Source organism: Malus domestica, chromosome 16 (assembly GCF_042453785.1).
Source record: "Malus domestica chromosome 16, GDT2T_hap1".
NCBI lineage: Eukaryota > Viridiplantae > Streptophyta > Magnoliopsida > Rosales > Rosaceae > Malus > Malus domestica.
In genome coordinates, this window is record NC_091676.1 from 25,466,316 (window position 1) to 25,487,781 (window position 21,466).

Consider the following 21,466-nt stretch of genomic DNA (forward strand, 5'->3'; position numbering starts at 1 on the left):
GGATTGCATATGAGCTTTTCCATTTCCTTAAGCTTAGGAAAACAAAATGCAAGTTTGAACTTGGTATCAAGCTTGATATGCACAAAGCTTACGACCGGGTGGAGTGGGATTTCCTTGAGGCAATTATGGAAAAATTGGGGTTTAATCCTACGTAGTGGAGGCTTGTTATGGGTTGTGCCAACATAGTAAATTTTGTCGTTATCCTTAATAGGCAGCTTGGGAAAAAGTTTGCTCCATCCAGAGGCCTTTGGCAAGGGGATCCATTATCTCCCTACTTATTTCTCCTTGTTAGTGAGGTTTTATCTCGGATGATTCAATCGGCTGTTGAAATAAGGCATTTGGATGGTGTGAGGATGAACCCCCACGGCCTTATCATCTCACTTATCTTCTTCGCTAATGACACGTTAATTTTTCTAAAGGAAAACAAAAGGAATTGTAGTAAATTGGTCCTATTGTTTGGAGCATATTACTCTGCTTCTGGGCAGGAAGTTAATCTGCATAAGGCAAGCGTGTTTTTTTGTGCAAATTTTCTGATGGCTACTTTCAAGGAAATGGGAGATTTACTTGGAATGCCTACGGTGAATGATCCTGGCACTTACTTGGGTGTCCATACTATCTAGGGCTGGCGTGCTCCACGTGAACCCATACGCCACCCGCGCGTCCACCCTGAAACTGAGTATCCAGCTTGGGTCGGGTCGGATTCGGTTCGAGTCTGGGCTAGGGTTGTTGGATTGGGCCTGGGCTAGGGTTAATGGGCCAGGTTGTAGGGTTGGATCTAGGCTAGGATAAGTGGATTAGGCACAGGAATTTAGGTAACCTTTCCCGAGCTACGTTCGAGCTCAAGTCAACACCATTTGTAATGATTCAAAAGCCAAAATGAAGCTTGACATTAAGGGAAGAGATTCGTACCATTTTGGAGTTGTGTCGTGGCTGGAGTTGGTCGGAAATTAGCTCAAAAGTCGACTAACCTCGCCGGAAAATATGGAAGTGAGTTTTCCGAGGTATATCTGCATTCAATAACCACAAAGACTACTCAAAAGTGTCCCTAACTTATTCCTAAACACGATCTATGAATATTTAGAGTTGTTAATGAGCTTACCTCATCGGAGAATGGCAAGAGCTTGCCGGATCAATGCTTTGCACAATGAACGTACTGTGCAACGAGGGAGAGAGAGAAAACAAGTGATATCTTTGTGTTCAAGGTTCGTAAGACTCACAGGATAGGGAGTAATGATGGAGTGGTGGTCGCCGGAGGGAAAAAAGACGATGAAGGTCTCGATGGTTATTCACTTAGAGGAGAAAAGAGTGAAGACGAGAGAGAGAGAGAGAGAGAGAGAGAGAGAGAGAGAGAAGGGAGAAAGGTTCTAGAGTGAGAGAGAGGTCACGGGAAAGAAGAAGAAGGCACCCACAAAATAGGGGGTGCCACGTGTCAACCATGTAGAGGTCCAAAGTGGGGAAAAATCTCCACTTATGAAATTACCAAAATGCCTTTGTCGTTCCTAAAATCCTAAAATCGTAGAAGCTTTGTTTTAGCTCCAAATTCAATTTTGATCGCCCCTATGCATCCGTATCGACAAAAGCTACGAAAATAAAATAAACGAAAAATTCTAATACATCAATGGATGAAAGTCAATGTTTCCGTCACTAGAGGTATTTTCATAATTTTAACTAATTAAAATGGAATTTTCGAAACGGGCCGTTACAGCTCTTGCAACGATGGTTGAACTTTTCAAGAGAAGATCCTCCCCTTCCCCAACTTGCCCAATCTACCATAATAGTGATGAATCTGTGGAACATCTCTTTCTTCTGTGTTCGTAGGTGGAAACAATCTGGTTTGATGGGGTGCTAAACTATAGGGTTGACAGGGATGGTACCTTGACATGGGCGTAGTGGCTACATTGCTTTCTCACGTTGCCATCACGTGCTGGCATATCTGGAAAGCGAGATGCAACTTCCTTTTTAACCATATGGAAATCAATCCTACACAGATCCTGCTAGCCATTTCGAATGCGACTAGTGCATTTTTCGTGGCAGCCTGTAAATCTATGGATCTTCAAACCCCAAACTCTGGTGGTGCTGTTCTGGTTGTCCGATGGTCCTCTCCAACTTTTTCGTTCATTAAAATAAATGCTGATGCAAGTTGGAATACATCAATTGTATCTGGCATTATGGGGACAGTAGTGCAAGACGTTGAAGGTAAATTTATGGCTGCAGCAAGGTACACGATTAAGGTGCAGAATGTTGCTCAGGTTGAAGCCTTGACATTCCTTCATGGATGTCAGCTAGGTATCTCTTTGGGCCATAGATTGGTTATTATGGAATCCGACTCTCTCGAATCTATCTTGTGTTTAAGGGATTTGCTGGAGAATGGCAGCTGGGAGGCCTATCCTACTTTGGCGAAATTCAAACGCTTAGGGGAATCCTTCTAGGGCTGTCGCTGGTCTTGGATTCCAAGATCAGCCAATATGGTGGCGAACTTGTTAGCGTCGACGAGATTTTCTGAGATGTGCGATGTTTCATGGGTCGACCGACCTCCATCTTCGTTGGTTCATGTCCTTAACAATGATGGTTTACCTTGTCCACCTTAATTTTGTAATGGCAGTGCAGGGGGCGACACCTTAGCATTTGTTGCAGGATCTTTCCTCCTTGTACCTCCCTGTGCTGCTTGGATTATTTTCTGCCTAGTTAGTTGTTTTGCCTCGGTGCAAGCTTTCTATGTAATCTTGACATCTTTGCCCTGGTAATGAATGTCCCAATTTCTCAAAAAAAAAATTAATAAATAAATAAATTCTTTTTGAAGGTATCATGGTTCCGAATTCAATGATTTCGTTTGCGGAAAGTTTTATGCACTAATCAACGCAATGTTTATTGTTTAATACAATTTATTAGTTGATAAAACTTGTCCCTTTGTTGGGATGCTTCGAAATATTCCTACAGCCCACCATCCCTCTACCGCGACTCCTACTTGCACAAAACATGAAAAGATTTTGTAAAAAAATATGTTATCTAGGAAAACATATAAAGATTTTGACTGAGTTTTAATATGTCACGCATGTGTCAACAGAACGTTACCCAAGGGATGAACAACATCGAAACCTGAAGGAGTTTTGTGAAAATCACATATTGTAGGAAACTCGGGTTCATTCCGATCGACCTTACACACTCCACTATTTCTTTCTGGCCGTGGGATGAACCAGCTCAAACGAAAATCAAGGATTAAAATTAAGAGAAGTAAAAAGGAGAGTGAAAATCCAAATGCATATTGTCATTTGAGAGCAAAGATCACCATGGAAATAAAGACTTGTAAATAGTAGCAGCTTTATTTGTCTATTTGTTTGGTTGAAAACATACACAGCATAAGCTCGCAGGGTTAGGTCAAGTTCAAGAGCGGTGGGGAACACATTAAGATGGGTATAGGTCAAGCATTCAATCCCTTCTAAGCTCCAATGTAACCGGAAAAGAAGATCAAAGCTTACATTACTGGATTAATGAAACTTGGCAGGTCAAGACTCGCTTGGAAGAACATTGAAGAAATGATAAACTTCTTCTGCGTCGATTACACCTACCTCAGTTGAGCAAACTAAGCAGCAAACTTGCTTGACGGTCTGCTTACCTGCAGGAGTTGCTTCATGCTCCGAAGATTCTCTCCCTCTTTTGCCCTTTCTAGGTCTTGCTTCTTTTTGATGCACTATTTGATCACTTCCAATCTTGCAGTTCTCAACAAAAATTGCTCTGTACTGGGTCACATATTTTTCATGCCTGCAAGAAATCGAGCTCAGATAAGCCACCTCAAGAAGTACTGCCAAATCCACCAAAGTAATCTAACCACTGCCAGCCAAAACCACTACATTCTACTACTGTTAAAAGACTTCCTTTGTTCAAACCTCGGTTTCGTTTCTCTGCTGTCTTCTTATTAGGTTATTCTAGTTTACTCTTCAATGGTAGAAAGAACAATTCTACAAATAATAATTCTTTTAAAGCAGCAAACCTCAATCATCCTAATAACAGTGAAAAACAATGTAATACTTGCAATTTGTCACTAATCTTCATAAGACTTGGAACTTTTCTAATCCCTTGAAAGCAGGAGGGCTACTAACAATGGAATCAAGAACAGTTTATGTCTGACAATGTAAAAGGTGTCAAATTTTCTCAAAGAGATTGGAGAACTTAGCTTCCGTTGAAATTCCATCCTTTAAACCGTGAGACTTCAACAATTGATCTAAATAGTTCAAATCTGAATAACAAAACCTTGACTGGACAGGTTACGAAAATGTGGCTAGACTGGACAGAATACAGCCAATTAAACTGTGAAGCTACTCCGTCTTCATGGTTTCTGCTGATTGGCAATACAATTGACCATGAAAGTTCCTTCCCACGATCAAAGTTCAAACTAATCAGAAGTGCGGGAGAGAGTTCAAGTTTCTTTTTCTTTCCCTTCTCCTTTGGTAACCTAAAAAGAGTGCAAATTATATCCCTAATACTTTCCCACTCTTAGCGTCCACTTTTTCAAATGTCTCGACCTAAATCATAATTTGCCTGGGATCCTAATATTGCATATGTCGAGTGCTTTTATAGCCTAAAACACCCAAACAAGATTGAGAATGCTGCTGTAAAAAGAAAACTCCGAGCTCCAACCAATGCTAAACTCAGACCCACACAAAGAGATTTAAAGAGTAAAATAGATAGAGCGATTAATCCTCCCCATAACTATAACAGCAAGAAAAGGAAACGGCATGCCATAAAGATATTTTCATAGATAGAAAAGAATGCTACTACCAATCAATCCGCGACAATCTTGTAAAAAATAAAAAAAAGTACTGACATTCATGTAGTGTATATACCTTTGACAGTCGAGGCAGAGCGTGGTGAAACAAGATGGACAACTAAGCACAGCATCAGAAGTGCCACCTTTCCTTTTCTTTTGAACCCATAACTCATCTTTGTCATCAATATCTGAATCATAGAACTCTGGTTTGACGGAGTAGTCGATTTCATCATCATCAGAAACTGAAAATACACAACATATCAACACCAGTTAAATGAACAACTTTAAAAGTTTGACTTATTACACTTACACTGATTCCAATTCTATAAAACAGCAGTTAGCTGAGGCTAAAAGCAATGCACAGCTAAAAGAATGATTTGAATTGCAAGATTACAAACCCATTTGGGAAGTTTTCGAGCTTATCACAACACATCATTAATTTGATTTGATGCACAGTTTCATTGCATATGTCGAATATACAAGACCAATCTCATAAAAGTCATTGATTCAATATCAAACTCAATGCATTACATTCAACACATCATGAACAATACCTATTAAAACATCCCCAGGACTCTGCTAATCAAGTTAAAAAAATAAAAAAAAAATATCCTTTTCTTCAAAATTTGCTCTATACCTTGGCACTAACAAAAAAATCTTACTAAATTTTAACAGAAAACAATCACATGACAATCCTCAAAGTCGATCAAAAGAATATGCAAATCATGAAATAATAACCCAAATTAAAAAATACATAAAAACCAAGAAAATTGAAAGAAAAAAAATTCTGGGTCTGGAAAAGCAAGCAGTTAGGAGGAGAAAAATACCAGTTTTCTGAGAATTGGATGGAGAGGCCATGTCGTCTGTCATCTTGTCCATCTCCATCTCTCCAGGGTTTAAGACTCTGTCTCGCCTCTTTCCCCTTTGTTTTAATTTGTTTAGTTTTATTTATGGCGGTTGTATTTGGGTTGCTGAAATTTTGATGAGCCCACCCAGCATTATCTGGGATGGGCTGGGCTGGCCTGGGTTGGCCTGGACTCTGGAAGGAATTGCCTCTTTTTGTTTGTCTTGGCCCATTATTATTAATGTAATCCCTTCGTTGTGGTTTGTTTTTGTCTTCCATTTGAATGAATCCCCTTGCCTTATTCGATTCGAATGATATAAAGTAATTAGGGATGTGATATCTACACACCTCTTTTACTTCTCTCACACCTTATTGGTTTTCGGCCGTCGGATCAGATGAATTGAAACAGATCAATAACAACAACAACAACAACAAAGCCTTTTCCCACTAAGTGGGGTCGGCTATATGAATCCTAGAACGCCATTACGCTCGGTTTTGTGTCATGTCCTCTGTTAGATCCAAGTACTCTAAGTCTTTTCTTAGGGTCTCTTCCAAAGTTTTCCTAGGTCTTCCTCTACCCCTTCGACCCCGAACCTCTGTTCCGTAGTCACATCTTCGAACCGGAGCGTCAGTAGGCCTTCTTTGCACATGTCCAAACCACCGTAACCGATTTTCTCTCATCTTTCCTTCAACTTCGGCTACTCCTACTTTACCTCGGATATCCTCATTCACAATCTTATCCTTTCTCGTGTGCCCACACATCCCACGAAGCATCGTTTTCTCCGCTACACCCATTTTGTGTACGTGTTGATGCTTCACCGCCCAACATTATGTGCCATACAACATCGCTGGCCTTATTGCCGTCCTATAAAATTTTCCCTTGAGCTTCAGTGACCTACGACGGTCACACAACACGCCGGATGCACTCTTACACTTCATCCATCCAGCTTGTATTCTATGGTTGAGATCTCCATCTAATTCTCCGTTCTCTTGCAAGATAGATCCTAGGTAGCGAAAACGGTCGCTTTTTGTGATCTTCGCTAGATTGCTCCGGTCATTAGTGTGGATAAGTATATAAATGGATAGAGATAGGAAAGCAAACACCAGATGTACGTGGTTCACCCATATTGGCTACGTCCACGAAATAGAGGAGTTCTCATTAATTGTGAAGGGTTTACACAAGTACATAGGTTCAAGCTCTCTTTTAGTGAGTACAAGTGAATGATTTAGTACAATTGAAACAGATCAATAGACAAAAATTAACAAGGGATATGTGAAAAGTAAAAAATAGTGTGTGGATATGAAGACAGTAATTATTATTGGGTGTTATATGAAGACAAAAGCTTTGCACAAGTCACTTCCCAAATAAGTTAGTACAAAACCATATCATCTTATAAATCTTTAACATTCTTAACGAGCGGCGGAAGACCAATACTTGGCATGGCCATCAAACTGACCAAACAGATTGATCTGAACCATATTAGTTGGTTTGGTTTGATTTTGACTAAAAGAAGTCAAACAATTCAAAAATCAAACTGAACCGCTTTACTTTTGATATTTTTAAAAATGATATAATCGAATTAAACCGAAAATGTATTCAAGTATTAAATTTAAACATGTCAACATATTATAAGTTGTTTGAAGATTCATATGTATTTTAAGTCTCAAAATAATATAAGATTAATGAATAGAACAGTTAGAGATTTGTATGTATTTTATGCTTATGTGATTGTGAGCTTGTAACTAATAAATTGTTTGGTAGTATGAGATTTTTTTTATTAATTGAAACATAGTTTTATTTGATTTGATAAATTTTCTTATTAGTTCCGAAAAACTTAATAATTCAATCCGAAAAATGTTTTGATCAAATTGGAATATGAATGATGTGTGGATGTTTAAAAGATTAAAACTTTTGTAATGTTAGACTTTTCTTTTATTGATGTGTTGGATTGGGGCTTAAACCAACCAACTCAAATTGACTAACAATGACTTGGTTTGGTTTAGTTTCAATAGTGGTATTGGTCAAAAGCCAAACCGAAATGTTAAATGGTAGTTAGTTTGATAATATTTTTTGTGTCAAACCGAATCAAGCTGAATCACGCCTATCTTATCCAAAACCACAATTGAATGTTTGGTTTGATTTCTAAACCATTTCACCTTTTTATTGTACAAATGGAACCAACAACAACTCATTACAATTTGTGTGTGGCTAGTTTGATGTCCACCAAACAAGTTTTTTGGAACGTGTAGTCATGTGCGGTCTTTTTGTCACAAAGTAGAGCCGATTGAATGGCTCGTTTGGGAGCCTTTGGATTTCCCATTAGTTTTTTAGGATTCAGACTTGAACTTGAAGTTTGACAACTTGACTACTGTCTGAAATAATGTTTAAGCGGGAGGCTAGAGGTCGGTCCTCTGCACTGTTAAGCGTGAGTAAAAACTTATCGGAGGAAACACTTGTGCTCATATGCGCTTTTTCTACTAGAAGCACAACAAACTTTCATTAAAAATCCAAGTGCTTCCTGAAAAAGCAATTGGAAGTGATTTGTGAAGACTCCAGAAAGCACCGAGAGTGCTTTTAGAATCTAGAAGCAGTTATAGATATTCTATGCTAAACACTGCTAGGCTAGAAGCGCTTTTAGTTATTCTGTGCCAAACCCTGCTAGAAGCACTTTTGGAAAGTCTTTGACCAATAAGACCCTATTAGTCTCGCTTCCAGATACAATGTTTGATTTCTTGTCAGAAAAGAAAGACAGAAGCGATGTCATTGTCTTTGATATGTAGGGTCATTTTGGAACAACGTTTGGAAATGTCATAAAGAGATAGGGAGGACAAGTCGTATCTTTCAAGATTTGGATATCAATGTGCCTTTGATTGTTGTCCAAACTAAAGAAATTATCTTAAGTATTAGTTTATATGTTGCGCTCAGGAATACAAAGAAAGGTTAACCGTTGCTAAGATAGATCATGATGCAAACCCAAAACTGATTGAAGAATATATAGTTTATGGGTTGCCGGCCTTGATTCTCTTCACAAACGGAAGGGAAGTTCCAGAAAGTCGGAGAGAAGGCGCAATTACCAAAGCGAAGCTTCAAGAGTATGTGGATGCGTTTTTGGAGTCCATGCCAGTTGCATAGTTCCACTTCCATTTGAATTTGCAGAGATCCCGAATTCCTCCTTTTCTTTTTAGTTTCTTAAGTGTACTGTACTTGCATTCGATTGTCTCCGAGTACATGTTGTATTTTGAGGAATCAGTACCCAGCCTCCTCCAATTTTCGCTTCTTTTCTTCTCCACCTAGATGGGTGATTATATGGAAGATTACTCCAAATCTAGACCATGTTTCTTAAAGCACGTGAACGTAAAAAAGGCGGTATATTAGTTGCAAAGTTGATGATTAATATTATTGATTGTATCTGATCTACGTGCACGTATAATTTGTGTTTGAGAAGGAAGAATCGTGTATTCTTATTGACTTACAACTCGAAAATGAGTAGGACAAAACAAAGTGATTCACAAATATCATCCCCCGATCCCCTAATTGTCTCTCTATCGAGATTGGTTTCTTTCCCTTGTCGACTTTTCGATGTTATATCAGAACCCAGATGCTTGGATTATTTACAAATCCAACTGTGATTTGCTCCATCAATCTACAACTTTGTCTTGCCTACCATAATTGACAGCCTCATCAGGGATGTACTTGCCCCAGAACCAGTGAGCTTTCCAAACTCTATTCATCTCTTCAATCGGAACATTCTTCGTCTCGGGCAAGAAGAAGGCGATGAAGATGGTCATAATGATCACAAAACCGCCAAAGAAGAAGAAGAGACCAAACTTTAAGTGGCAAAGCATGCTGAGGAAGACTTGACCAATGATAAAAGTGAACAACATGTTCACCGAGACGTTGATGGCTTGTCCGGCTGATCGGATCTCCAGAGGGCAAATCTCGCTCGGCACCAACCACCCCAACGGACCCCAAGACCATGCAAATGCTGCTACATATGCACAGATCGAGAACAAGATCCAATTGGCTTCAGTTTTTGTAAAGGATCCGACTCCACTAAGCCCAAATTTCATGCCTATCATCACTCCAACAGCAACCTGCAATGCATGTGTGGAAGTTTGGTAATGTCCTTTACAAATTAAAGGAGGCAAACAATTGTTTTTTATTAAATTGATCGTGTTTAAGTACCTGGCACAGGAGCATCTGCACACCACCTTGAAGGAATAACACCCTTCTTCCGAACTTATCGACTGCGAGAATGGACACAAGGGTAGCAACCATGTTAACACCGCCGGTGATGACTGCGGACATTAGGGATGCTTCGTCTCCAAACCCCAAAGTCATGAAAAGAACTGGTGCGTAAAACATGATCACATTGATCCCGGTGAGCTGCTGGAAGAATGGAACGAGAATGCAAATGACAAGTTGAGGCCTATATCTCTGCTCTGTGATGTTGGTCCATTGGTTTTCCACTTTTTGGGCAGCGTCAGTAGCATCAAGAAGGTCTTGGAACTCCTCATCAACGTTGTCGGTGCCACGGATTTTTTTCAGCATTTTCCTGGCCTTATCGAGGTTACCTCTTTCTAGGATGGAATTTGGAGTGTCGGGAAGAAAGATTGCAGCGAGAGTCATCATCAAGGAAGGGACGGCTGCAAGAGCAAGAGAGACTCTCCAGCCATATCCGCCTTTGATCTTGGCTGTGCCAAAGTTGACAAGACCTGCCACTAGAATACCAATGGTGATGGCCATTTGGAACCCCATGTTCAATGCTCCTCTAATCTTTGTTGGAGCCATTTCCGCTAGATAAATGGGAACGGACTGCAAATCACGACGAGAATTTTGAACTAGTTAGCTACCGGTCTAGCTCTAAGTTTCAAGGATGCTACAGAGATCATATTTTCATGCAACATCGACCGACCACATTATGAGGTATACGTGGTAATTGATACATTACCTGTCGTCTAAAATGCGTTATTACCTTAAGGATCGTATGTTTTAATCAACCTGTAGTTAAAGATAGAAGATATATGTACCTGATTAGCAAATCCCACTCCAACACCAAGCAAGAGACGACCAATGATTAGAAGGATAATGTTATTGGCAATACCATTTAGAATTGAGCCAACAAGAAAAACAAGGCCTGCCACAAACATGGATATTTTCCGGCCAAATTTCCTAGTCACCGTTGAAGCGAAGAAGGAAGCCACCAAGGCTGCAAGGTAGAGGCAAGACGTGAACAATGTGAGGAGTTGGCTGTCAAATTTGCAGTACTGGTTTTGATTAGCAGTCTCATTCTTCATTTTGTGGAACACAGACGGGAAGAACTTGCTCAAGAACGACTCCATTGAAGTCACACCCCCTGCATATATGCGCGATAATTCAAAACCCGATTAGTACTTGTTTCTCTTGATGACCTCAATTCTTTTAAACATAGAGACAATCACAGATTTAATTACCTGAGATCCCGAGATCATATCCGAAGAGGAGACCACCCATGGCAGCTGCCACACAAGTGAAAAGCACAAAGATGGTGACACCTCCTTCATAGCTCCTCCCTCCTCCACGGCCAATATATGCTCCTCCAGCCATCGCTTTACAAAGTTTTAGAGTCTTACAGCTCCTTGTAGTTTGAATATATTAAACCGATATCTCACAAATCTTTTGATCTTTGTTGCTGACTTGTATCTCAAATCCGAAAATGTTTGAAGTTTATAAAGGTTCGAAGCTGCAACAAAACCAGGCTAGAGTTTCAACAACTTAGACCTAATCTTATTTTCTAGTTTCTGCAACTCCTTACCTCCTTGCTAGTTCTGCCATATTTAGGCATGAATCGTTGGACATGTTAGGACAAGAGGATAATAGCAAAGTTCTTGTTTCGGTTAGGTTGAGATAATACTAGTTCTTGGTATTACACCATTAATCTTGCTGTCTAGAGCTCTAAATTTGGCAATGTGTGATGATTGTTATATGTGAACGGATATGGGTCAAAACTCAACACAATTTAACAGGCATGCAGAACTTTTTTAGTGTGTCAAGAACACTGTATGGACATCAAGTGTCATAATAAAAGTGGTTGGAAACTTTTTCTTTTTCAAGTATCGAACCACCTGTATAATGACACTTGGTATACTGAGTCGTGTTCCTGACACCTTGAAAAATCTCTCATTTACATGTAGCATATGAAACGCCGTACTTTAAATTTGAATTTATTTTTTAAGTTATATATCTTAACAACATAATTAATCGTACTTAATTTTGATGTCGAGTCCGACACATCCAACTGTGATGTCGAGCCCTAGCGTGTAGTCCTGCTTGCCTCTTTCTTCCCTTTGCTAGTGAGAAAATTTTCAGTGTCTCAGAAACACGGTCCTGTCCAAGTGTCATAATAAAAGTGGTTGGAAACTTTTTTTTGAAGTATCGAACGACTTGTATAATGACACTTAGTGTATTGAGCCATATTCTCGACACACTGAAAAATCTCTAACAGACATGTAGTATATGAAAAGCAGTACTGTAAATTTGGTTTTATTTTATAATTTATATATTTTAACGAAATACTTAATCGTACTTAATTTTGATGTCGAGTCTGGCACATCCAACTGTGATGTCGAGCCCTTGTGTGTAGTCCTGCTTGCCTCTTTCTTCCACTTGCTAATGAGAACTTTTCAACTCATCATAATACAAGTGGTTGGAATTTTTTTTTTTTCAATTATCCACCACTTGAATTATGACACTTAATCTACTGGGCCATGTTCCCAGCACATTGAAAAAACTCTCATTGTCAGCATAGTTCTTACTTCTCATTGTCTACACTTGTAAAAACCATTGTCCTAAAGTCCCTCCCTAGGCACTTGTCTAGACTCTCATAGGCACCAGCCTAGACTCTCATAGGCACCAGCCTAGGCTACTTAGTTCACAACTCTTACTTAGATAGAAAATGTTTTCGACATTTAACTTTATTTTTAATTTAATATTTGTTAATTATTTGAATTTAATACTTGCTAAATTGTAGACAAACTACAATTTTGACGACATAAACAAGTCAATGGACAACTACCTGAATAAGTTATTCTCGGATCGGTACAAGTAGTGGAAGAGCGACCTCCACAAACATTTTGAGTTGTTCGATGGTCTGGAGGTCGCTCTTGAGGAGGGTTGCCCATTGGAGTTGGAGGACCGGGCGGATGATTGAGATTGGCTTTGCGTCCATTTTCAGGAGCCCGCATGTCTAGTACGTATGTATATATTTATTACTTAATTATTTATAAGTTTTAAAAATTATTATTAAATTTGGTTAATTCTTGCTTTATTTTCTTTAAATATTATACTAATACGTTCATTTTATGTTAACATAAAAAGGCAAAGGCGAACGATCAACCGGGATAAGAAGACTTTTCTCCACCATTCTAGTTCGAGGCCATTCTCTTATAGGATGGAGGCGCGATGGCAAGTAATAAAGTGTTTAATATTGGCACTTCCAATTTCTGACAAATATTAATTTTTTTTTCCACACTAACATTGTTTTGATCTTTTTTTGTTTCAGGGGGGGTTCAGAATTCCCCGAGAAAGATGCATTTAAGGACGTTTATGTTCACCAAATGGATGAGCTCACTGAGTAGCTGGACGTAAGTAAAAGTTAATTTTAAATTAGTATCTTACACTTCCAAGTATTATAACATTTAATTTAATATTAATTATTACCAATCTAAGTCTTATTGTCATAGGCGACGATGGTGGAGAATAGCCCATCTGTGCTTCAGAAGTCTGCCTTCCAGCCTCCCCTGAATACTCCGATCGAGTCCGTGGATCCACCCGAGGATGCGGGGTTTCAGATCCTGACTGAGACCTTGGATCAGACCATTGGATGGAGGCCAGGGAAGTATTGTCGGAGGATAGGCCATGCTCGTCAACACGCCACTAGGGCCTCATCATCGCCTCAGCCACAAGGCCAGGTCACGACTTTGACCCATGAGGTGGCCGACCTGAGTAGTAAGCTCACGCTTATTGTTGAGGCCCTCAGCATCTGTCTCCCACCAGTCGTTGTTAGCCCTTTCACTTCTGAGCCTATCCACCCACAGCAGCCCTAAGACTTGTCAACCACCCAGCCCATCCACCCGCAGCAGTCCTAAGACCCGTCGACCTCCGAGTTCGTCCAGTACCCCTGCCCAGTAGCCTGATGCACAACCTGTTCCTGTAGCCCACCTTATATAAGGACCAAATAGATTATCACTTCCTTTTTCTTAGTTTAAAACTTTCGGTTTGTAGCCACTTAGTACTACAATCTAGTGGTATTCCTTTTCACTTGTAAGTGAGATGTCTTAGGTTCGATTCTCGCAAAAAAAAAAAAAAAAAGCAAATTTGAACCACATTATTGCTAGCCTATTGTGAGGCTAAGCCTACCCCTTGTCTCTTTGTAGATAATATCGTTTGTTAAAAAAAAAAGAAAAAACTTTCGATTTGTACGTACATTTCTCTTTGATTATATAAATACATTATTTTTTACTCTATTTATTATAGTTGCAATTTAATTAAAAAAGTAACTATTATTTAAAATAAAATATGTAACCAAAACCCAAAAAAAAAAAAAAAACAAAAAATTGAACCTTGCGTGACGGAGACTTCGTCGCGCAAAACCTAATACAACTAAATTTTTTTGTCATGCAATAATTATAACGACAATATTTTAACAATTTATTTATGTTAATTGTTGCTTTAATGTTTACAGGATGAAAAATATTCGTCCCGCGAAGTTTTACCCAACGAAGGTCTTGCGTCCCATTTGTTGTCTTGCGATGAAAGGCTTATGTAGCTTTATTTTTTGCATGGCAAAGTGATGTAGTCCCCCTAACTTTTGTGCTATGAAGAAGAGTTTTGTTTGCGCACTTTGCTTTTTGCGCGACGAAATTTGATTATTCGTCACGCATTGTCATTTTTCACGACCTTTGCACGACAAACATTGTGCAATGAAATCTTCGTCGCTTAGACATTTATGCACGAAATTTGTCTTTACATGACGAATTGTCCTTCATTGCGAAAATTGTTAAATGTAGTAGTGATGTTTTACTCATCTCATGCCACTTGTGATATTCTTGTGACCAAGTTAGCATTGTACAATTAATCTCCATTGGATTTAGGGCTTTACCTTACCAAAGTAAGGAGTTGCTCTCTGTCCACAAACCCCAAATTAACATCAATGCAAGATTAAAACTATCAATGCAAGATTAAAACTATCTCGATAAAGAACCCGCAAGTGCAGCCACCCATTCAATCATATGTGTTGACTATCATTGACCAAACGCCAACTCAGCATAGTTTGCTAAGATTGCCAACTCAGCATAGTTTGTTAAGATTGCCAGCTCAACATGGTTTGTTGAAATATGGTACTGCAACTATTTTAGACAGTTAGAATAGTTGTTAGCGTGTAAGCTAAGACACTGCAACTATATAAGCTGATACTCTCTGTAATTCTCTTGAGTTTTTCATACATTCAATATAATCAATATATTTTCCTCAGCTTTCTCTGTCTACTTTCTTCATTGCTTTCTTGTCTCTTAAATCTCCTACAATGGTTATAGTCTATCTTTTCCATATTGTTAATATGGTATAGAACCCAAATTATAGTCTATGAAGCCTTGTTTGGATACACTAAGTCTTAGTATAATCAACCCTATGTTCTTGAGATAAGTCTTGTGCAACCAATCTAGCGTTGTACCTTGAAACAGCACCATTTGGATTCTTTTTCACCTTGTAAACCCACATACTACCCACAAAAGATCTATTTTCAGGAGCTGGAACCAAGGTCTATGTACCTTGAGCTCTAAGTGAGTCATATTCCTCTTGCATTGCACTTTGCCATTGAGGAATTGATGCAGTTTTCCTAAAGCATGAAGGTTCAGTTGCATCTGTAATCTCTAAGATAAATGAATATCCTCCATGAAATGAATCCTCATCACTTAATTGCAGTGTTTAAAGCTCAGGAAAAATAGCTAGGTAAGCAGCATAATGTTTCATCTCTATTGCACCACTTCTTAGTCTTGTCACCATTGGATAAACTGATGTAACAATTTGATTCTCTATAGATCTTTCAGATAAAGAATGAGATACTGGTGAAATAGGTGGAAGAATTACCTCAAGTTAAGAGCTTTGAAGAATAGGGAACAAAGGTGATTGAGATGTAGCTTGTGTATCAGAGTGATGGTGATGATGATGAAGACTTTGATTTGCAGAATCAGAATTCACTAAATTCACAGAGTTACTAGTTGCAGAGATTGATTCGTTTTGTTATGAGAAAATAGGACTTGTAGATCTCACCTGACTTGTACTACTAAAATATAATGTACATGTTGCAGAAACTGTGTCATTGTGTCCTAACACATCATGACTGAATTGTCTTGTGGAACTTGAATCTACATACTGTGATTTGTTCTCGGTGTTTGATAATGATTCCATATTCTGGATTGTAGAACCAATTGAAGGCAGCTGAGTCATAATTGGAACCTGAGAAACTTTACAAGATTGTTGTTGAATTGTAGCAATTGAAGACACTCTATATTTACATGGAAATATTTCTTCATCTTGTATAACATGTCTAGACAGTATCAACTATTGTATGCATATTATAGCACACTACACCTTTATACCACATTACATAACCAAGAAACACACATTGAGCTAACCTTTACTGCAACTTGTTCTCATTATAGGGCCTTAAAAATGGATATGTAGCTATTCAAATACTCTTAAATGGTGTACTTCTGGAGTATGACCAAACAAGACTTGATATGGTGACTTCATTTGCAGAGTTCTACATGGCATTCTATTAATTAAAAATGCAACATATGAGCATGCATGATACCAAAATGTTGAATTCAAATTTGCATCAGACATCAAAGTTATTGCAGTCTTAACCACATGCCTATGCTTTCTTTCAGGAAGTCCATTATGTTGAGGAGTATATGGACACCATGTGAACAATTCCTTTATTCTCAAGAAAACTAGTAAACAATTTACTCATGTATTCTCCTCTCCCATCAGTTTGTAAGCATTTGATAGACACATTGAACTGATTTAAAACAAAAGCATGAAACTTGACAAATATTTGAAATGCCTATGATTTACTATTCATTGGAAAAATCGACAAAAAAACGTGAAAATTCATCTACAAAGCTTATATAGTATCTATATCCTTCTATTGACAATTTTGGAGATAGACCCAATGGTGTAGCCCTAACTTGCTTTACAGTGAAAGATTGTTTACTTATTTTTCCATGAATACAAGATAGACAAAGAGAAGGACAAGAATTTGTACTAACTAAAATATGTGAACTCTTGAACATAAGTTCCAAGATATCTTCTGCAGGATGTCCCAACCTTCTATGCCATACTGAAATTTGAACCTTCTTTCCAAGAAAAGCAGCACACTTATTCAACCTTGCAGCAAAAGAATTATTGAAAACATGGACTGGTATAGTGAACAGATCCCCACCATCACTCTTTCCTTGGTACAATATCACCTTTGTTGCCTTGTTCTGCATAAAAATATTACCACATCATCACATATAAACCAACAACCATTATCCTTGCATAACTTCTTAACAGAGAGTAAATTCACAGTAATCTTAGGAACATATAAGACATTTTTAGTAATAAAGGAACAATAAAACTTAACTGGTCCAAACAAAACCAATTGCAGTATAACCAAATAAACTAAACACAAAAATCAACGACATATACATTATATTCTAGTAGTACAAGTCCTATTTTCTCACAACAAAACGAATCAATCTCTGCAACTAGCAACTCTATGAATTTAGTGAATTCTGATTCTGCAAATCAAAGTCCCCATCATCATCACCATCACTCTGGTACACAAGCTACATCTCAATCACCTTTGTTCCCTATCCATCAAAGCTCTCAACTTGAGGTAATTCTTCCACCTATTTCACAAGTATTTCATTCTTTATCTAAAGGATCTATGGAGAATCAAATTGTTACATCAGTTCATCCAATGGTGACAAGACTAAGAAGTGGTGTAATGGAGAGGAAACATTATGTTGCTTACCTAGCTACTTTTCCTGAGCTTCAAACACTACAATTAAGTGATGATGATTCATTTCATGGAGGATATTCATTTATCTCAAAGATTACAGATGTAACTGAGCCTTCATGTTTTAGGAAAGCTGTATCAATTCCTCAATGGCAAAGTGCAATGTAGAAGGAATATGACAGAAAGAATGCATTTTTGCATGGAGATTTGCAAGAGGGGGTAACTTCAGAGATTTATTGACAGTTCTTATCCAACACATGTATGCAAATTATTAAAATCACTTTATGGTCTAAAACAAGCTCCAAGGGCTTGGTCGAAATTGATAAGCTATCTTCTAGTTATGGGGTTTTCTGCATCACTCTCATATTCCAGTTTATTCATAAAGACAGAAGATGAGGAGACTATCATACTACTTTTATATATAGATGATATAATTCTCACTGGATCAATTCTATAAAAATTCAAAAAACCATTGAAGAACTAGCTACAGTTTTAGACTTGAAAGATTTGGGGAAGCTTACATACTTTCTGGTGGTGACTTCTTTGATAATCAAGCAAAGTATGTTAGGGATTTGATTCATAAAGTAGACATGGACTCTTGTAAATCATCTACAACACCTTGCAAACCTCACAACCAATTACTTGCCTCAAAAGGGACAATGATCACAGATCCAAGTATGTACATGAGTATTGTAGGATCACTGCAATATCTGACCTTCACTAGGCCTGATATTATTTTTGCTGTCAATTCAGTTTGCCAATTCATGACAACACCAACATATTTACATTTTGGGGGTAGTGAAGAGGATCCTGAGATATCTTCAAAGAACAATAAATTATGGTATAGTGCATTCAGCAAAGTCAGAATCCAACTTGGCAGCATTTTCATATTTAGACTGGGCTGTTAACTTGAACACTAGAAGATCTGTGACAGGATATGTTGTTTTTATTGGGAACAATCCTATGTCTTGGCAATCAAAGAAACAGTCCTCAATCTTAAGGAGTTCAACTGAAGCAGAGTATAAAGCTCTTGCACACACTGCAACTGATATTGCTTGGGTGAGACAGATTTTGAGAGATGTAAAATTTCATGTTCCTTATCCACCCATCATACATTGTGATAATATGTCAGCCATATCATTGAGTGCTAATCCCATTTTTCAGTCAAGGATAAAACATTTAGACATAGACTATCACTTTGTAAGGGAACGAGTCTAAAAGAGTGATTTGGAAGTGCTCTATGTACCTACTGAAGAACAAATAGCAGATGTGTTAACCAAAGGCTTACACAGTCCCTCATTTCTTCTGCACTGCTACAATCTTAAGCTGGGAAATCCCAGTTAAGATTGAGGGGGCATGTTGACTATCATTGACCAAATGCCAACTCAGTATAGTTTGCTAAGATTGCTAACTCAACATAGTTTGTTAAGATTGTCAGCTCAGCATGGTTTGTTGAAATATGGTACTGCAACTGTTTTAGACAGTTAGAATAATTGCTAGTGTGTAAGCTAAGACACTACTACTATATAAGTTGATACTCTTTGTAATTCTCTTGAGTTTTTCATACATTCAATACAATCAGTATATTTTCCTCAGCTTTCTCTCTTTACTTTCTTCATTGCTTTCTTGTTTCTTAAATCTCCTGCAATGGATATAGTCTATTTTTCCATATTGTTAATAATATGCTTTTGTCGATCCTCCCTGCTTCTCATATCTAGCATCAAATGTTCAATTGTTTCAGCACTCCCATCACAAAACAAACAGGTAGTCTCCATATACATCTTCCTTTTCCTAATATTATCCCTGGTTGGTGGAGCATCCATGCAACACCACCACACACAAATTTTAACCTTCCCCGGTACACGGGCTCGCCACAATGCTTTCCATAAGAACTTTACTTTCAGGATCATTATTGAACCACTTGGTTCATTACCACTTATCTCCCCACACGCCCACGCTAGATGGTATGCACTTCTTCTTGTGAATTTCTCATTCTCTGCCACATTCCAAATCAGAGTACCGTTCGTTTGAAACAAACTGATGGGTATTGATAGGAGCATATTTATGCGCCTTATTGATAGGAGCATATTTATGCACTTCTTCTTGTGTTTTCTTAGTTAAGTTAGTATTTTAAGCTATTTTCATGTGTTTTCATGTTTTAAGGATAAAGTAAGCAAAAAGATGCAAATTGGAGCATTTTGGAGCAAAATTGAGCTAGAATGGAGCTCATGCATGTGGAGCACAAAGAATGGACGAATTTGAAGGATTGAAGAAGCTAGGAATGTGTTTCAAAGTTGAAGAATTGAAGATGCAAAGTTTCCTAATTGAAGTAGGAAAGTGCTTAATTGAAGATGAAATCCTAGTCAACAATGGATTCCTAGTTGAAGAAGGATTCCTAGTTGAAGAATGATTCCTAAGTGAAGTTGGATTTCTAGAAGATTGAAGTTTCCTACTCAAACAAGGTTTCCTACTTGAAGAAGGGAAGTTAAAGCCAAAGAATCAGCTCAAGTGAAGAAACCTTATCCAAAACATTATCCAAACCTTATCCTATCCTATCTTATCCTAATCCTAATCCACCTATATTCCAGCTGCGAGGGAGGATTCCTAACTATATTAGGATGCTTAAAATCAGATTTCTAGAAGACCTAATCTTTTCCTACAAAGGTGGCGCCTAGAACCTTTCTAGAAGACCTTTGCCTTGCATTGCAATTCTGTCACTTTCCCTCCAATTCTTGCCGTGAGTTTTCACCCAATTCCCTTGGGATTTTGGTTTCTAGAAGCCCTTATCCTTTCCTAGTTTAATGCCGCACCTTATCCTCCCATTCCCTTTGGATTTCTAATTTGTTTTCCTTCAAGGATTGTGTGTTATTTTCCCATGCAAATTAGGCCTTTAAATCCTTTTCCTTTGCTACCTAGGGGCTGTGATTTTCAGCCTATAAATACAACCCTTTGCCGCACCAATTGATCACCACCCTCTACCATATTTTCACTACACCATTCACCTAAACATCCCTCTTGTGCCGTGAGTTTGCAAAGGAGAAGGAAGGAGACTCTTGGAGCCGTGCATGCCATTCAAGGAGCTTGGATTGTTGGAGCGTTTCTAGGTGTTTTCTATCTTTATGTCAATGTTTAAATTTATTTATCTTTATTTATTTGCGAACATGAGGAACTAATTTCTTTATAGTTAGAGGGGAATTCAAAGCCATGATCATATGTTTTATATGACTTGATTTCCTCCAGTTATGATTTCATAAATCGTGAATGTGGTTTACTTATCTATTTGATTGATAACATGTTTATGTATGTTGATTGAGGGTCGACACTTAGTTTGCATGCATGAATTTGATGCTAGAGTATAAGGGAATTTCACCTAATCGTTATTAACTTATATTCATAAGTAGTAAAAGTCGCTAGTCACGATTGTGTTAAGTAAATCCTTGGCAAGAGTAACATGCGTATTCCATAGTTATGAATGCCTCGTCAATGCTTATGATTTACATTGAACTTAATGATCTTTGATATGTGTCTCTATCATGCGTATTCCATAGTTAGGGTCCTTGATAAGAATAATTTGGTTGTAATGCGTATTCCATTCAATTCAATGAATTTAGGGAAATCTGAGAATTAATTGGTGCAATCTAGTTAATTTGGGGCATTGTCATTCATGGTTTGTTGAAAGAGTAACTGGAAATCGAGTCGTATGCATATGTTTCATGTGTGGAGAAGGAACCCTCTAACTAACCTTTTACCATTCTATTTCATCCAAAATCGTTTTTGTTAAGTTTGTTTTCAAAGTTTATGTTTGAACTTTCA

At 38.1% G+C, this 21,466-nt stretch overlaps 2 protein-coding genes across 2 annotated transcripts; both read right to left on the reverse strand.

The window, feature by feature from the left end:
* Positions 1-3,301: 3,301 nt before the first annotated feature.
* LOC103431799 (uncharacterized) lies at positions 3,302-5,743 on the reverse strand. The gene is made up of 3 exons (XM_029096333.2): positions 5,593-5,743; positions 4,842-5,007; positions 3,302-3,759 (listed from the first exon to the last, which is right to left on the reverse strand). The coding sequence occupies exons 1-3, from the start codon at positions 5,648-5,650 to the stop codon at positions 3,504-3,506; spliced, it is 480 nt and encodes a 159-aa protein (XP_028952166.1). The 5' UTR covers positions 5,651-5,743; the 3' UTR covers positions 3,302-3,503.
* A 3,447-nt stretch (positions 5,744-9,190) lies between these two features.
* On the reverse strand, positions 9,191-11,465 carry LOC103416414 (sugar transport protein 10-like). The gene is made up of 4 exons (XM_070816217.1): positions 11,064-11,465; positions 10,641-10,966; positions 9,796-10,425; positions 9,191-9,704 (listed from the first exon to the last, which is right to left on the reverse strand). The coding sequence occupies exons 1-4, from the start codon at positions 11,194-11,196 to the stop codon at positions 9,249-9,251; spliced, it is 1,545 nt and encodes a 514-aa protein (XP_070672318.1). The 5' UTR covers positions 11,197-11,465; the 3' UTR covers positions 9,191-9,248.
* Positions 11,466-21,466: the final 10,001 nt, after the last annotated feature.

Bases quoted from the DNA above. Each gene is read 5' to 3' on its own strand.
- LOC103431799 (XM_029096333.2), bottom strand. From the start codon at position 5,650: ATGGAGATGGACAAGATGACAGACGACATGGCCTCTCCATCCAATTCT. The intron at 5,008-5,592 runs GTATTTTTCTCC...GTGTATTTTCAG, and splicing joins ATCCAATTCTCAGAAAACTG to TTTCTGATGATGATGAAATC. The intron at 3,760-4,841 runs GTATATACACTA...GATTTCTTGCAG, and splicing joins CTCTGCCTCGACTGTCAAAG to GCATGAAAAATATGTGACCC.
- LOC103416414 (XM_070816217.1), bottom strand. From the start codon at position 11,196: ATGGCTGGAGGAGCATATATTGGCCGTGGAGGAGGGAGGAGCTATGAA. The intron at 10,426-10,640 runs GTACATATATCT...CGTGATTTGCAG, and splicing joins GAGTGGGATTTGCTAATCAG to TCCGTTCCCATTTATCTAGC. The intron at 9,705-9,795 runs GTACTTAAACAC...CATGCATTGCAG, and splicing joins TGCAGATGCTCCTGTGCCAG to GTTGCTGTTGGAGTGATGAT.